We start from the raw sequence: 18,482 nt of genomic DNA on the forward strand, positions 1-18,482 counted from the left end.
AGGTTTTGATTAACTCTTTACCTTTAAAATTGATTATTTAAAAGCTGTGTTGGGTATACTCACACTTTCTTTCTGCCAATATTATATTATATTAAAATTAGTTGGATGCACTGAAACATTTCAATGTGCCTCATTTGGGTTATATTGCAAAGCAGTCCCACTGATCCAGCTTCTTGGTAAGTAATATAGCCTCACCAAACTTGTGGTACTTTGACATAGTGGTGGGCTAAGCAATATATATGGCCATATGGTGTAACAAAATCACCAATAATTACATCTTAGATAAGTGTTTTTTGAATGTATTACCTGGGTATGTGTTGAATTCTTGCTTTGTTTTGTGTACTTATTAGTCATTATTGCTCTAGCAGCAACCCGTGAATCTGAATGTTTATGCTTTTTATTTTGTGCACCCCCCTATTTTGTACTGCACATATTTGCAGGTACTGATCAAACCTTAGGGTCATCCCTAAGGTTTGGTTAGTACCTGCAAATATGTCTCTCCTGCCACACAAGAGCCTCATTAATGGTGCCCAGACAAGGTTAAAATGCAAAGCAGTCCAACTGATTCAGCTCTTAGGTAAGCAATATAGCCATGAAAAATTACCTTTTTTAGTTTACCATACCAGACAAGACAGAATTCTTGAAGATCAAAAGCAATAAATGTGTCTTCCTGGCTAGGTTCGCGGGTACCCAGGAAAACAAACCATGTGACTATTTTAGCGTTATTTAGCAGTTTTATCACCTTGTCCTATGTCAGCCTTCACATGATTGCTGCAAGAGTTTTGTAGCAATACTTTGCAAACCCTCAGAAGATTGTAGACGGGTCTGGAACCCTATGGCAGAGGGCAACTGTAAAAGTCAGAAGGCATCAAAATCCAAGAAGGGGCAAGCAGCAAGGAATCACAGGTCCGTAGGAAAATGGGAAAAACACTGGGCTTCTGTGGATGAGGCAACAGAATAACCTGGCAATGAATTGCAGATGTGTTGGGCATAATAGCCCCAGCTACTCCGTTGCTAGGTGGGGCTATACCCTTCCCAGAGTCTTGGAGGGCGTGTCCTCGCCATCCTCCTGAGATGGGCATCACGGAATGTGTGCACACCATGCCCCTAGTGGCTCTGAGCGCCTGCCGGATCGACCACTGCTAGCAGTGCTGATAGCAGCGCAAGTGAGTCTGCTTGCACAGGGCAAGTGGCTGCACCCCTTGCTGCAGGTGTCAGGTGCCGTGACAATGTGGCTACTACAGACCGCTGCTGTGGTTTACCCTGACAAAACAACAGAGCTCCAGTCGCCAGAGGAAGCAGACCAGACATATACATATTCAGAGGTTGAATATTGCAAATTAAAGTACTTACAAATTACTGCATGGGACATTAAACTGTCCCTTTAATTGTTCTTTCATTGGTAAGCTTACCGTATGTCTAGCCAGTAATCAGTTAATACTGGTTTATATGCAGTTTCCGTAAAGAAAGGAACAGAACAGAAAACATGTGAAGGGCCGTGACACAATATGAAAGGAAAAGCAGAGCATACATAAGGGGAAACAAAAAAAAAACAGAAATACAGCACTTACAGATTTCACAGTGATGCTTGGAAAAAATCCATTGATAACAATGTGGAGAGAATCCTGCAGCAAACAGGTCCGGAACTTTTCTATCAGGTTCCTTTTAGAACCCAGGCCAAAGAGGACAATGTTGAATCCTAGGCTGAATGGTAAGACAACAAAATATTTTTTATTACCGTATGTATTACATTTTCTAGAAATTAGATAAAGGTATGAGTCCCAATATCTTCCGAGTTCCTTTCAATGTATTAAACAGGCCTTCAATCAAAATGTTTTAATTTCCACATAAGAATAAAAAAAAATTCCAATTTGAACCAATATATTATGTGGGTTGTGAATTATCTATAGGATAACAAAAGAAAAATGGATAAAAAAAAAGAAACTAGCAAAATTATCTTTTTTCTTCACTACCCAAATAACTTACTGTAGCTGCAGCATCCATTTATAGAACAAAGCTTCATGCTGCTCACTTAACATGTTGATTCCACCAGCAAATGGTGTGGGTGACACATCCAGAAGCTTGTGCAGTGTTACCTATTTGGAGAGACTTCTGAATTAATTGAATGGCCTTGTAATGTACAAGGCGTCTTGCAAACAGCTCCATGGCATCTGCGACGCAGCTCTCTCCCAGCTCAAATTCAACGTTTAATGTCTCTTCTATGGCACTTGTTTCTATGTGCCTTTTGGCTTGCTTTGGGGTCACTAGCCTCCACTAGCTACACCTCATCTCTTGTTTAGATACCACTACCACCTCTATGCTGATGACATGCTGCCTTTGCCAGACTACTAAGCTTACCCTATTGGTCTTAATTAGCTGAAACTTAAACTCCTACTCATCCCAAAACACTGCACACTGTATATCTCTGCTCTGCTTGTACCTGTTGGTACTTTTTCTCTAGGATTACCTGCATCATTCCCTCAACTTTTAAGATTTTACTGACTCCTCCATTGTAACAATCAAATCTTTCTCACCCAAGCAATCCCTCACCTTTGTCTCATCCCCCCTTCAACCTCATAATAGACTTTAAGCTAACAAGAGCGGGACAGACTTTTCCTTGTGTACCAGTATGTGTCTTAGCACACATTATTCATTTTGTATATTGTCTGCTTTTATTAGCAGTTTTGCATTCTCTCTTTTTCCAATGGGGCTATGGAATACACTGGTGCTCTGGATATGTAATAATATTAATACCTGATCTAATGTTGGAGTCTGCAGCCTCTGTAATGTTCTGTCTGAAGTGTAAACCTTTGAACTGCTGTGAGCCTCAAAATATTCTTCCACCAGGATGTTCTGCAAAAGGCATGGAATGGGTATTTACAAAGAGAAAAACACAAACAGATATATCCCAATTTGTCCCAGGGTGAGCCTCTGTTAAATACCCTTGCCTACTTCACGGTGTTTGGGTGGTACTTTTCTGATCTGTCAGAATCAGACCCTAAAAGGACAACAGCCGGTACTTGAGGCGTGGAGAACGAACAAGGGGAAGACTGAGGCATGTTGGCTGTCATTTTAGAAATCAATGTTTCCACAGAACTTGAAAATTTTGATTCCACAGAGCGCTGTAAAGCAGCTCTCCTTCGGATGGACCATCGTTTGGCGCAGTTGGGTTCCAAGGACCTAAGGGCAGTGGCTCCTTCATCAAGGAGTTGAACAGGCATGTCTCCCTTGCCTGATCCCCTTGATAACCTCTTGGAATAAGACAAAGCTGTCCATAAGGAAGGTGTTCCAGACAGGCCGTTTTTCCTTTAGGACTGAACTACAGCGGGGGCAGATCTCCACCTGTTCATCTTTCCAAGGCCCCAGGAGCTTTCCACAGGCGCAGACATCCCATAGAGGACCTTTCCAGCAAGCCGGGGAAGTAGAGGCAGAGGTTTTTCCAGCTTCCCTAGGGGCTGCTCTGGTATCGGTAAGCCCTGATGTTTCCTCTCTTTCTTCCCCTTCAAAATTGGGAGTGGGACTATCTGATGGACTTCATCTCCCCTCCTCAGCAGGTAAGGAGGCCTCTCTCCATGCGCAGGTCGGCCGCCGATCAGGCACTGGTGGAAGAAGAGCTGCAGCCCCTGTTCATAAAAGGGGCTATTCAGACCAATAGATTTCCTCAGCTCCATCTTCTTAGTCGGGAAGCGGGGGGGGTTCCGTCCAGTTATCAACTTACAGGCTCTGAACACTTGCTGGGCTGGGGAGCGGCCTCCATCACAGAAGAGACCAGGTTGCTTTGGTCCTGAGTGTCACAGTCCTGGGTCCCGGCCGGCACAGGCAAGTTATTGCCCGTACACGGCAAAATCCAGGATCCCGGGCTGCATCCTCAGGTCCCGGCAGACACAGGCAGACTGATGCCTGTGAACGCCGGGCTCCGGGGTCGCGTGTCACAGACTCGGATCCCCGCAGACGCAGGCAAGCTGATGCCTGTGAACCACCGAGCTACGGGACGTATAGGGCTTTCTCCGGAGTCAGAGACTTACCTGATCATGGATCCTTTCTCGCGGCGCTGACAGGAGCTTTTCGTTGCCACGTAACTGGAGGCGTGGTTTGGACGGCCGGCTGGAGCTTCAGCGGTGACGTCATCCTGGGGCGGGGTTAGGTTCTGGCGCCAGATTTAAAAGTCAGGAAGTGCTCTAGCCAGTTACCCTGTTGTGGTCTTTGCGTTCAGTTGTGTTTCAAGTTGCTTCCAGTTATTTTTGACCCTTTGCTTGCCTGACATCTCTTTGCCTGCCGATTTTGTACTGTTGCCTTGCTGTTCCTATTGCGGAACCTTGCTTGTCTGACTACCCTCTCTGGATCTCGACCACGGCGTGCCTGACTACCCTCTCTGGATATCGACCACGGCTTGCCTGACTACCCTCTCTGGATCTCGACCACGGCTTGCCTGACTACCCTCTCTGGATCTCGACCACGGCTTGCCTGACTACCCTCTCTGGATCTCGACCACGGCTTGTATAGTTCCTGTGTCCGTGTCCTGACTCGGCTATCCTGTCTTTGCTTAGCCTTTCACCTTGTACTGCCAACTCCGTTCCTACTACCTATACCTACCTTATCTGGCCTCCTTGCTGTTGGGATCATCTAAATCCTGGGGTGCTGCTGCCAGGGGCTCCTCCTTTGGTTGTAGTATTCCAGGTGGAATAACTTCCACGGTGAGTGCCAGTGTAAGGGGGGTCGTGACACTGAGAGGAGCGTACCTGCAGTAAGGTATATCACCCGTTTAGGAGGCAAGAGCTCCAAATGCCTTACAGAGGTGACAAGGGAGATACTCAAGTTTGCATCATCATGCTACAGGTGGAGTATTTTCTGGGGGAGGAAAACCTCATGGTAGACTGGTTTTCGAGGCATTGGAGGGATGGGAGCGTCTGGAGACTTTACAGCTGGGTCCTTTAGAAGATTCACCGCTAGAGGGGGGCCTTTACATTGGGACGTATTTGTGTCCAGAACAAATCACCAGACAAAGGTCTTCTTCAGCTGGCTACTAGATCAGGAAGCTCTAGCGACGGATGCCTTCATCCAGATATGGCTGGCGTCCAGAGCCTATGCTTTCCCTCAGTTTGCTCTTATCTCAAGGGTCACTCACTACCTCCGAAGATCCAGAAAGTCCCTGGTTCTAGTGACCTCGCTAAGGCACTAATAATGATGGTTTCCGGCACTGCTGGAAGTGTTGGTTCAGGATCCGCTAGCCCTGCAGTCGTTTTAAGGGCTCTATTCAGGCCCCACAAAGGCACACCCTTTGCCAGGCTTAAACAACGCTCATAGAATCTTGGGCTCCTGGCACCCATAAGTCTTACCGATCAGCCTGGAGAATTTGGAATTCTTGGTGTGTGGGACAACAGGTTGATCCTCATTCGACCCGTATAGCCTATGTTCTCAACTTCCTAGCGCGGTTGTTCGAAGCGTGCAAGTCCGCTATTTTCCTATGGCCATATGGGATTTTCAGGTGAGTCTATGGGAAGAGCTCCTTTCGTCTGTTGTCTGTTGCATGGCATCCGCCTTTCTAGACCTTCGGCTTTGCGTTATCATACCCTGTGGGATGTGGCGGTGGTCCCGGATTTTCTTCAGGCTTGGCTGGTTCGCTAGAATCTTTCCACGAGACAACTGTCAGCTAAACTCACCTTGCAACTTCGTCTCTGGACCTGTCGCCGGGTTTCGGAGGTCCGGGCCCTCGACGTTAATGTCATCAATTTCTCCCCTATGGGGATACTATTCCAGATCCATAGACAGACCAAATCTCCGTCAACTTCAGTTTTCTACCTGTACCTTCAGGATGACGATAAACTCTGTGTCGCCAGGCGCGTTTGTATGTACTGGCCTGGTTCTTTGAACTAACTCCTTATCTTTTATGTCAGGCCCACGTTAGCTAGGTGGGTGCACTGGCTACTTTCCCTGGCAGGCATCGATGCTTCATTCAGAGCCCATTTGGTTAGGGGGCTGCCTCCGGTGCCCTGACAGCAGGGGAGCCTTAGGAGACTTTCTCCGGGTGGCAGATTGGTCCACCTTCTTTACCTTTTATTTTCAACCTTTGTCGTCAGTGGCATTGGCGTTTCTGAGCATTAAAAACGCAAAATAGCAGCCTCCTGTCTTGTCTTAAAATTAGAAATTATTTTAGACTTGGCGACTGAATAATGAAAACAGGAGGCAAGTATTTTCCCTCCCTTCCCTTTTTAAGTTCTGTGATATTGTCATACTGAGGAGTGTGTGGCTAGGGAGGGGTTGGGAGGGAGGGTTGCTTCAATTTTTTTTTTTACCCTTGGGTTTTTTTCTGCCTATATGTGGTCCTGTTATATCTCCTAATTAATTTAAATCTACTCACATCAGAATTTTTCTTTAATTTCTTGGATGGGATCTTAGCAGGTGTCTGAGATACTTTGCTTGGCGTTTTGGACAAAGAGTCTTTTTCCTCTCCTTCTTCATCTGAGCTGGAGGCAGAGTATTCACTCTCTGTATCAGACCTTGGATTAGGCACTGTGAATTAGACCAGACCGTCATTTAATGAGAACTAGCTGAATTACAATGAAGTAGGGCTGCAACAACGAATCAATAAAATCGTTAATAATCGATTATGAAAATCGTTGTCAACGATTTTCATTATCGATTAGCTGAATCAATTTTTATCAATAATAAAATGCGCCCCCCCTTCTATAATCCAACCTCAAAGAGAGTTCGGATTATAACTCTAGAATCCACATCCCCCAGAAGCCCCAGTGGAAGTGAAGGGGAGAAGCGGAGGTTGTCTGCGTGCATTGCACAGACCCCCACCGGCTGCCAGAGAGGACCCAGGTCCTTAGTTGCAGCCCTACAATGAAGTGCATTTATTTACAGCATGAAGATGAAGTGTGAAATTGAAAGTTCACCATATTTTCTGAATCTTAAAGTATGTAAGATGCCTGCACATAGTTACCATAAGACTTCTAAAGATATTTCTTGCAAGGGGATGCAGAGTTTAAAAGAATGTTTACGATGTGCTTCATGACACCAAAAGACATATAAATTGTTTGGTTTTGTTAATGTTAAAAAAAAAAATCCACTTTCTTGTACCTCTATGGGAGGTTTGGTTGGCCTATATAGCAATAGCACTGAGGACTGATTTTTAATGTCACGTATACACATACTGTACCTGAAAGTCTCTTCCTTAATCGGTGAGGTGTCGTGGAGATAAATTCATTTTTTCTACCCTCAAAACACAAACATAAAAATACTTATTCCTGGCCTAAAAACAATTTTCTTGTTGTGAGCGCCAACGTAAATATTAGTTCTTGCCACACAGATGCACCTTACACAAAACACAACTCCATATGCTGTTTGCTTCATTATTTGCACTAATGGAATGGTTTTTTCTCTCTATTTACAAAGTATTATTTGAATATCCCAAAAAGGCAAATGAAATAGCATTGCTTGCAAAATGTTGTATGAGACTGGGACATACAACAATCTTTTATGCACATCTAAATCATTATCCATCTGAGTATTCCAGGACACAGAAAAACTTTTAGCAAGGGATTTGTTTCAATCTTAACTGAACTATGTTTTATACAGGGCCAGCTCAGCCATTCATGCTGGTGGAAACTGGTAGTCCAGGACACTGTTGATGTTATTTTGGAAATAATATCACTGTGAGATGCATGGACATCATCTCATCTATCCTTCAAAGTTCAGTTGTAATGGGTGGAGAAACAGTCTTCCCTTGTAATCGATGAATCTAAGCAATCTTATAAATTCATTTTTTGTATATGGGGTGGTTTCTGATATTGCCAGCATCCTCCTTTTGTCTTCTTGCCCAAGAAAAAAAATATTCAAAAGGCACCTGCCAATAATAATAATAATAATAAAAAACCACAAAAACAGTCAGTTACCAACCAATGCCATTACGTGCCTGGCAGGTCATGGCATTGATAAAGCTTAGAAAGGGATCTAAGGTCATTTATTTGCTTAAACAGTGTTGCCGATATGCTTCGATGTCGAGGTACACAGCAACAGCAAGATCTGCATCAGGGGCCCCGTGTGGCCAATCCCCAGATGTCAACCTCCACCACACACATGCATGGAAAGGGTTACAATACCAGCATTTGAAATACCTTGGGGTGTCTATTTTTCAAAAATACATGGTTTGATGGAGGTAGATTGCACATTGGCCAGCTTCAAAGATGTCCCAAAGAGCACATGAGACAGAATGACCATATTTGGAAAACAAATGGTTTTGAATTTGCAAAACACTACTTGTATTTATTGCTCTATAACCTGTAAAAAAAAAAAAACCAAAAAACAAAACAAACATTGGGTATTTCTCAGGACAAATAGTAGAATCTATTTAGCAGGCTTTTTCATTAGCTTTTGTAGAAGAGTAAAATATTTTTCAAATAAAAAGTGAGAAAAGAAGTTACATTTTTCATCATATTTTATTTTTATGATAAAAAAACATATATATAACTTGTGTGGTTACACTAAATGGGAGAGGAGGAAATTACAGCTAAACACGAGAAGTGCAAAAGAGTTAAAAAAAGGTTTGGTCACGAAGGATGTAAAAAATAAAAGGTCCTTAAGGAGTTAACATGAAAAAAACATTGTCCTTATTTCAATGTGCTGTAATTGCCACAGAACCTAAAATAACAGATTATACATGGGACATTTTTTCAGTGCTGCACTACCGACATATAGTGGATACAAAAGGGTTTCTGTTTACCTTAGATGGGGTTTTGCTTGCTGATGATTGCCCTGTTGACACAATAAAATAATAAACGTGCGGAAAGTTTATATTTCATGGACAACCGTAAATGTGTATTACATACTGTTGTTGCTTGCAGGAGGACTGATTATTTCCTTAGGAGTATGTGAAGTTGAGAACGTCACACTCTTCCCAGGAGTTTTCGCCATTTCTGAAGCTGGAAAATATTGTATTACTAAAAAGATACACTGTGCAACAGTCACGTTAACTCTGTATCAATAGAGAATATGGAAAGGTAACCAAAAATGTGACAGCAATTCAGCCAGACCAACTGTTCCAGAATATTTTTCTTCATTAAAGTGCTTGATGGTTGATGTGCGTAATCAACAAAATTACTGCAAATCTATACATTTATGAGTTGAGGCACATCAGAAAGATGTGACGGAAAATATACAGTTCTCTAAATAACATGGGTGTCTTACCCACTTGTGCCATCGTGTTTGATCGCTTAATTGTGAGGAAAGAGTACAGTTCACTGCCACCACCACCAGATCCAGGGCCATGTTTTAGAGGATCTACAAATTAGAAAATTCAACAAATCTGCCTAAAAAAACTGGAGCAGGCTCATATGAAATAAGCAAAAAACAAAATACTGTCTGCGCTTCTCACCCTAATAAAGTTGGCAACAAATATATAAACATAATATAAATGAGAGGTTTTGGTTATATGAATTGGCCAAAGCATAATTAAGCTCACCCGCCACGTCAAGGCACACTCTCAATAGGGCGAGATCCTACTCTCACCTCCTACATAGTGGGCACACAAAGCAGTTTATACTGCTACCAAAACCTTATTAATGTGTTGGGGGAGGTGCAATTAAACCTCCTCCCATTTGACCCCTGGACAGCAAGCTGCAACCAGACTGATGAGGAGCCAACAACCTCAATTATGTGCAAACAGGGAAAAGAAAAAATGTTGGTGCGCTAAGCTAGTCTCAGGCTCAAATAATACAAATATATAATATAAGGCCTACCAAACAGTGTGAGCATGCTGCAAATACAGTGTGTTGGCTGTACAATGTATACAAAAAACAAAATACTGTCTGCGCTTCTCACCCTAATAAAGTTGGCAACAAATATATAAACATAATATAAATGAGAGGTTTTGAAGTCATATGAAGTAAGAACAGAAAACAGAAAGAGAATGGTGCTACCTTCAATATCTACACCCAACACATCTACATAATCCTGTTCTTTCCACACATCTGATAGATCATCATTGAAGTCAGCCTTCTTAAATAACTTCTTAACACTGGCCATACGCTGAGTTGCAGCAGTATTTCTCACTTTTACTCCTAAGAAAAACCAAGACAAAAAGAGAGAGAGAACTGCCCCTTTAATAGTTCATAACATTAATAATACATTGTCTGTCACGTCATTCTTTTGTTGTGGAAATGAAAAATGTGATGACCACCAGACTTTGAATATGAAAGTTTACTTTAGATACTAGATACAAATTCACACAATACATAAGTACAGATTGATACAAAGGAAATTAACGTACACACAGCTAACAATTTAAACCTACATAAACATTAATATGTAAAACATAAGTGGGTTTCACCAATTTATATACCCTATGTCCTGAAGGTGACACTAGCACAAAAACAAAAAATATAGCCTCTCATTACTCAATTAACTTGGTGCATGTATAGCCCTCGCACACCCGGTAGGATCCATTAAATATTACATAGATCTATGAATCTTAACAGTTTGTCCATAACCAAACATCCTTTTCCCATATAAAACAACATACAAATTTACACATGACTCCTACAGAACAGGATGATTAAAACAATGTTATGTAAAGGTTTGGAGGCACTAGTCTTAACAAAAATTCCTCTATTTGCATATGATATTCTTCATTTGACACAATCTGCAGTTATTCTAGCAGTATTAGCCTCTTGTATTCCAGAAGGATAAGGACGCTGAATTACAACAAGGTCAAAACTGATAAAATAGGTAATGGAAACTAGGAATTGGTACATAGTTTGTATACCTCCCAACCCCTGGTGAATCAGGGAATTCTGTTTATGTGCAGACCCTGGATAACCAAATCACGGACACGGGATTTGCGGTCACAAATCGTGCTGTCCCGCAGAGGTTTAGCTCTGTGAGACAGCAGGATTGCGTGGCAAAAACAGGATAGTTAGGAGGTATGGTTTGATTATAAAACACCACCATTCCATCAAAATAATAGAAACATAGAGAGTGATGGGAGATAAGAACCATATGGACCATTTAGTCTGCCCAACAACAAAAAAATAATAAAAATAATTATGCAGCGATGTCACCATTAGGGGAACTATTCAGTTCCAGCAAAATGTATCATTATGAGCAAGTGCTAAAAGTGCTAGCAATGTGTCTTCCCACAAATCCTGACATTGAAAGAGTTAGAATAAAGCATTTCAAATACCCAAGGGGTATCTACTTTAAAAAAAATGAATGGTTTGATGGGGGTAAATTAGAGTGCCCGGGTTCAAAGATAGGGCATAGGCACAGACTGACCAAAATGGAAAAAAGTGCACTTACCAATTGTGGTCTTTTAGCCCCCAAACAACCAGACAAACCCATGCATGGGGGTATCACTGTAATCAAAAGATGTTGCTGAACACATACTTCAGTGTTTGACAGTGACATATACCAGGAGCTGTAAATTCACACCTGGAGTACAATTTGTGTGAAAAAGGGTTAAAATACCAGCATTTGAAATACCTTAGTGTGACTAGTTTTCAAAACTAAATGGTTTGATGGGGTGAATTGAATTAGCCGGCTTCAAAGATGACCCAATTAGGACATGGGGGCAGTAGAACCAGATGTCAAAGTTCTAAGTTAAAAAATGTGCACTTCCCAAATGTGGCATTTTACCTCCAAAACAATCTGCCAAACCCATGCATGAGGGTATCACTGTACTCAGGAAATGTTGCTGAACACATATTGGGGTGTTTGACAATGGCATATACCAGGAGATGTAATACTACCACTTCAGGTATGGAGTAATTAATGCATGGAAAGGGCATTTGACATACCTTGGGATGTCTAGTTTTCAAAAATATATAGTTTGATGTAGGTAGGTTGTGCATTGGCTGGCTTCAAAGTTGTCCCAAATAGCATATGAAATAGCAAACGCTACCTGTACTTATTGCACAATAACTTTCGGAAAAAAATCAAAAACATTTTAACACACAGCAAAGGCCCCTGGGAATCAGCGTAGCTAAATGGACAGACAGCATGTATGTGTGTGGGTGAGTGCATGCTTGGGGCATGTGTGTTTTGGATTGGGGTATGTAAATGTAGGGGCGGGAGTCCCTAGGGGATAAAGGGTGCCCTCTGGGTGACCCCGGTCACTGTCACTTCAGAGACGGCTAACACTTTACCTGCTTGAGCTTTGGTGTATCCTCTACGGCCTGGAGTATGGACGTTGATTCGATCCTCGCTGCTCTCAGGGCCGGTGTGGACAAGGATGGTGGCAGGGCAGTTCGTGAGAAGTTTGGCGGGTGCGGGGGCTCTTTACCAGAGCAGGAGACCACTGACACAATACTTTTATAAATAAATACAGGTTTAATCTTCATTGTCCCCAGGATTTAGATTCCCCTTAGTTTGCACCTTTACATCTAACTGCACCTTAAGTTAACCTTATTAAATTAATTAAATACCGCAAAGCATTTTGAATTAGAGAGCTGAATACTCTTAGTCCAAAAGGGTTAAATTTTGATTATGATGTGGCATCTCTCATTTGAATAGTGATGAGTTTTATATTTTTTAGTGAACTTATTGATATTTTTGATAGTAATTAACTTAACCTTTTTATGTTTTTCACAGATTCTTTGATGAAAATTGGTGCTGGTTCACTTTTAGAACATCACACACTCACCTTCGAGCAATAATATGCTTTTCCATTTAGTATTAAGATTTCTTATACATTTTTATAAGTTTTAATTTTATACACTTGCCAAATTTGGTTCACTTTAATACACTGTCACTTTAAATGTGTAACATAGTACACATTATCACTTTATATGTATGATGTAATATAGGGATATTAAGAGGTATAAGAGGACACATGTCTAGCTATTTATATTTGTCTATTTTACATGATTTTTATACTTTCATATATATGTGATTTAATATTTTCCAATCATTTTTTTTGTAGAAAATGTTATACCCCTTTATTAATTGTATTTTTTGATAAACTGCACTTTTTTTAATTCATATGTTTAATATTTTAATACACTTAAATCTGCACTTTGTTCAGAATATGGACTAATTTGGGTATAGGGCAGTATGGGATGTGCTTAATACTTTAATTGCATATTTACTCGTAGTATTTCTATTTTTTCTCCCCATTTTACTTTATTGTTGTGGCTCTTTAATGTTATTAAATGATTGTGTCTACATTATATGTACTTGGTCGTCCTGATGACGGTTCTGCCGATACACCTTCTTCCCCCTTTTTGGGAGATTTGATGACATACGTTTTTAGGCAATACCATCCTGAATGTGCCTGATCTCATCTGATCTCAGAAGCTAAACAGGATTGGGCCTGGTTAGTACCTGGATGGGAGACCGCCTGGGAATACCTAATCTTTTTGTTTTTGTTTCTTTGGCATGATGTCATCATGCAATCATATGGTTTGGTCTGGTCACATGATCAGACATTGGCAGAAGGGCAACAGGAAGGGATTAAGCTATGGAGACACAAGGTATTTACTTAGGATTCATTTAGTATGTGCTATTAATGTCTGATTATTTGTAATATACTGTATAATGTAGATGTAAACATTTTAATTATTTGATGTTTTTAAGTCCCCTCTATACCCGCCCCCCGACTTACCGGACCTTTATTACCCACCCATGCTTCCCTCTCCTCCCATGCCTCCTAGTCTCGTCTCCTCAGAGGCTGAACCCATGCAGATTGGGTTCACCCGTCTCTCGGTAGAGGAGAGGGCTATGCCTGTACTGCGGTAAGCAGGGCCACCCACTGAAGTCTTGCCCTATACGGCCGGGAAAGCGCTTGCACCCAGGGTCCTGTCAAGGACAGATCTTGGGTGGGCTTTCCTCGTCCCCAGAACCTCAGATAGATAAACCTGTCATTACGGTTGCCCTCTCTTGGGTCGGTTCCTCGATAGTCACCCAGGCCCTGGTTGACTCAGGTGCTGCGGGCTATTTTGAGAGTGGCATCCCATTGCAGCCTCGCTCCTCACTATGGTCTATAGAGGTAATTGACGGCAGACCTATACAACCAGTTCTGGTTACCCATGAAACTGCCTCCTTGTCCATGAAAGTGGGGCTCTTCACCATGAAACCCTCCAATTTCAGGTGATCACATCCCTGCACTTTTCTGTGATCCTCGGATACCCCTGGTTGCGTTCCCATAATCCGGTTTTTGATTGGCACTAATCCTTTCATGGTTTCCTCAGTGTGCGGCCACATGTCTCAGTAAGCCAGTTGAACTACTTTGCACTGAATCCCCTGCCTCACTTCTTGTGCAATACCAGGAGTTGTTATGTATTTGATAAGGTAAAGGCAGGTACCTTACCGCCTCATAGATTTTATGATTGTGCCATTGACCTTCAGCCAGGGGCTATTCCTCCTAAGGGCCGCACCTACCCCTTGTCTGTGGCAGAGAAGAAAAACGGGGGGGAAAGTTAAGGCCTTGTATTGATTACAGGGGTCTTAATTGTCTTAGTTAAAAATGCTTATCCCATTCCACTAATCACCAAACTGTTTGACTGCCTCAGAAGAGCTACGGTCTTTACTAAATTGGATTTGAGGGGTTTATAATCTCGTTAGGATTAAGGAGGGCCACGAGTGGAAAACAGCCTTCAAAACCAGAAGTGGACATTAAGAATATGGAGTTATGCCCTTTGGGCTATGTAATGCCCCGGCCGTTTTCCAGGAGCTAATTAACAATGTCCTACGAGATTATTTGCAACAGTCTGTGGCGGACTATTTGGATGATAGTCTGATTCATTCTCCTTCTCTTAAGACTCACTGCTCTGATGTTACCAGCGTCCTACAGAAGCTCAGAGAGAATGGGTTATTTTGCAAGCTGGAGAAGTGCGAGTTCCATATGCAGCAAGTAACCTTTTTAGGATACGTTATTTCGGATAAATGGTTTGCCATGGACCCACAAAAATTGTCTGCAGTTTTGTAATGGCCACGTCCACTGGGGCTGCGTTCCATTCAGCGATTCTTGGGCTTCACCAATTACAATAGGAAGTTTATCAAAAACCTTTCCTCTGTTGTAAAGCCCATCACGGACATGACCCGGTAAGAGGGTAACCCGAACTGTTGGTCCTCTGTTGTCGCCAGGGCATTCGAGTTACTAAAAACCACATTCGCCTCAGCTCCTATTCTGATACACCCCAACCCTGCACTGCCTTTTGTACTGGAGGTCGATGCATCTGAGACAGGAGTAGGCGCCCTTCTGTTTCAACGTCCTAACCCGGAGAGTACCCTGCACCCTTGTGGGTTCTTTTCTAAGAAATTTTCGCTGGCAGAATGCAATTATGAAATTGGGGATAGGGAGTTGTTGGGCATCATTCTGGCCCACAAGGAATGGAGACACTTATTGGAGGGTACCAGTGTTCCAGTCCTCATCCTGACAGACCATAAAAACCTAATGTATCTCTCTGAGGCCAAGAGGTTACCCATTGACATAGTCTCGGATTGCAGGAGCCAGTTTATATACAGGTTTTGGCATACCTTTTGCGCTCAACTAGGCATCAAACTGTACTTCTCCTCAGTCTACCACCCACAGTCCAACGGGGCTGCGGAGCAGTCTAACCAACCTTTGGAGCAATTCTTGGGGTTATGTGTCTGATGTCTCTGATGTTCACACCTCTGCTCTCCGCAAGGGGTTCCACTCTGAGTACCCTCTCCCACGGGGGATGGATTTTTAAGGGGGGGGGGGTACTGTCAGGGTTTCCACCCTACCCCCGATACACTTGCTTCTCACATTTGTTCTTAATTACTTCTCTGGTTTCATGTTCATTGGGCAGCCCCTCCCTGCTAGAGTCCGGCTATTTAAACAGCAGTACTTTAGTGTCTCATTGCCCTTATGTTGGTCTCAGACTCTCTAAGTGCATTCTCCAGTGTTCCTGCAGTTTCCTGTGTATGACTCCTGGCTTGGCTGATTTCCTCTCCGGTTCCCGAATCCTGCTTTCATCCCTGACTCAGTTTGACCACTGGTATCCTGACCTCGGCTTGTTTGACTTCCTGATTTGGCCCCCGACCCCTGGCTTGGATTTTTGACTACGTTTTTATGGACATTATATTTTCTGCACTTTATTATTTTTTGTATTTTGAATAAAGACGATTGCACCGCATTTCTGTCTCCATCTGGTTTGTGGTTCCTGACAAACAATCAGTGCTGCAAATGCAAATACGCCTACCTTGAACATTGCTTACTCACCTGCCCCAAGAAGGTGAGCCTATTGATAGGTGACATGTTAGGTCACAACCCCCTTATTATAACTTTCAAATCTTTGATGGGAGTGTATGATGCATTTAACATTAAGGAGAAATATAAACTCAACTTAATAGATCACTTAATTCTCATAGCAGTCAAAACTATTTTAGACCACTGGCTAAATGCTTCCGTTCTTCCCTTACATCCTGGAAAAACCAAGTCACGAAAACACTGCTTCTGGAATGAATCTTAGTCCTACAAGATAAGGAGAAGCAAGGAGAAAAATTCTTTGACATTTGGGAACCGTACATAAACACACTTTCCCCTAGATTACACTAACAAATTATCTTGGTCTTTACCCACACAGTGTGGTTTTGCTCTCGAGTACTGACATCTTGTTGAGGCTCCTTATGTTAGCTGACGCTTCTCGTAAGGTACCTTCCGTTGGGCAACTCTCTAATCAAACCAGCTACTTAAGGTTTTACGTGAAAATCAAACCAGCGCTTGATGATGTGTGATTTTCTCGGTCACTTTAGTTATGATTTATTGTTACAATTACAACATCCTACCAGTGTTTATCTCTACTACACTGTCAGGTTACCTCAATGGGTGGGAGGCACACACATGCGATGGAATGGTGACAGTCACTTTATGGTTATAACTTGCTCTATTTCATCGCTTTGTTTCTTTTTTTTATTGTTTTGTTTCTTACAAATTATAAAAATGGCAAGAAGGCAACTTTAATTTTTTTTTCAAGCAACCCGGTATGATAATGCGGTTTATTAAATATATCTACTGATGTGAGGCTGTCTTACTCATTCTGTATACTGTTTAATTTGAACATGTAACTGTATACCATGAATTACTGATATATTATACATTCTTTTTCTTTGACTTTTTTACAGTCTGTGCAAACTATGTAGGGTAAATAACAAAGCACATGTCCAGTCTTCAAACAATAATGACATTATGCCGAGCTAAAACTCTCATTCTGCCAAAAAAAAGTCTGCTTCTCATCATTACTCTGGGCTCCAGGTGCCACAGACAAGGCTGTGTGCACCAGATTCTTGTCCAACAGGTATTTCTCCAAGGTCTTTAAAACAAAGGCTTGAAGATGACAGCTATGAGTCACAGCCCAAGGCACCACAAGACAATCTGCTGTCAAATCCATCAAGCCTCAGTCTTCTGATTTTAATGTAATGATTTCTGATAACTAGATGGACAATTTGACTCAAGCCAGCATAAGCAGTGTCCTCTCTGTCCCCAGAGGAAAACTTGAGGTAATACCATTATCTCTAGATTGTAAGCTTGTGAGCTGGGCCTATATCTAATGTATCAGTTTGACTTTGTCATTTCTAATTTTTGTCATACTCTTTGAATATATCCACTGTAAGTAACCTTGTGTATATTATTAGGAGTATGGTTAATGGCAATGTTGATTAAAGTTACTTTAATTTTTCACTTTTGTTAGTATAGTCAGTTGATCTGCCACATACAAATGTGCTGAGACCTTCACATATCTACAAAGACAGCAACTCCTTAATGGATCAATGAAACAAAACATGGATAAGAAATTTCCATCACCTTCTTGTTTGTCACTGATGTGTTCCACAACATCTTCATCAGGCACAAAGTGCACATGCAGTCTCTTCCTCTCTCTAACTGTTTCATAGCTCATGTTCACCTTTCTGAAAGAAAAAAAAAACCTAAAGTTTAATAAATTATATAAAAAGATAATACAGGTAGCAGATTTCTTACCATAAATTCTCCCCCTCCGCCAGCAACAGCAACTCCCCAGAAGTAGCAAACTAGACACAACAAAGAGAGGGAATCATGTGCTTCCGCTTAGTGTTGGGTAAAATACATTTACGGTAAGAAATTTTGTCTTTCTTCTTCCCCCAAGCGGAACCATTACTTGGGATGTAGCAAGATAAGTTAAGAAGGGTGGAAAGAGTGCGTAACTACTGCCTGCAAGACCTTGCAATAGAACTAAAAGCAAAAACGAGGACAGTCTGAGATCTCCTTGATATCCCGTTAGTAAAAATTGTAGAATTTGAGGAACTGAAGCTTGTAGAGGGGATATAGCCAAAGGCAAACGACATCTAGAAAACGCTTCCCAAATCCGGTTATAAATAACGGAAGTAGACAGCTTTCGAGACTGCATAAGAATTTCAATGAGATCAGGCAAGATCCACTGATCAGCTGTCAACAACCTATTACACAGAGGACTTCCGGATATTCTAACAGGGGAAGTCTCAGGGCAAAACCTTCCCTCGGATAGAAGGAGAAGATCGGTGAGCAA

At 42.0% G+C, this 18,482-nt stretch overlaps 1 protein-coding gene and 1 pseudogene across 1 annotated transcript; one reads left to right on the top strand and one right to left on the bottom strand.

Annotated features, from left to right (window-relative positions):
- Positions 1 to 1,571: 1,571 nt before the first annotated feature.
- LOC149275955 (origin recognition complex subunit 2-like) lies at positions 1,572 to 17,858 on the bottom strand (the record flags this gene model as incomplete). Its single annotated transcript, XM_089504083.1, has 10 exons — positions 17,765 to 17,858; positions 9,921 to 10,058; positions 9,190 to 9,282; positions 8,841 to 8,924; positions 8,726 to 8,757; positions 7,163 to 7,220; positions 6,359 to 6,510; positions 2,755 to 2,853; positions 1,987 to 2,096; positions 1,572 to 1,704 (listed from the first exon to the last, which is right to left on the bottom strand). Coding segments are annotated over exons 1-10 (993 nt in total), but the record flags the coding sequence as incomplete, so codon positions are not given.
- On the top strand, positions 13,243 to 13,362 carry LOC149275956 (5S ribosomal RNA; annotated as a pseudogene).
- Positions 17,859 to 18,482: the final 624 nt, after the last annotated feature.

The sequence above is a fragment of the Sceloporus occidentalis genome, unplaced genomic scaffold (assembly GCF_023333645.1).
Source record: "Sceloporus occidentalis isolate IW3139 unplaced genomic scaffold, rSceOcc1.0.p SCAF_255, whole genome shotgun sequence".
In the NCBI taxonomy this organism is placed as follows: Eukaryota; Metazoa; Chordata; class Lepidosauria; order Squamata; family Phrynosomatidae; genus Sceloporus; species Sceloporus occidentalis.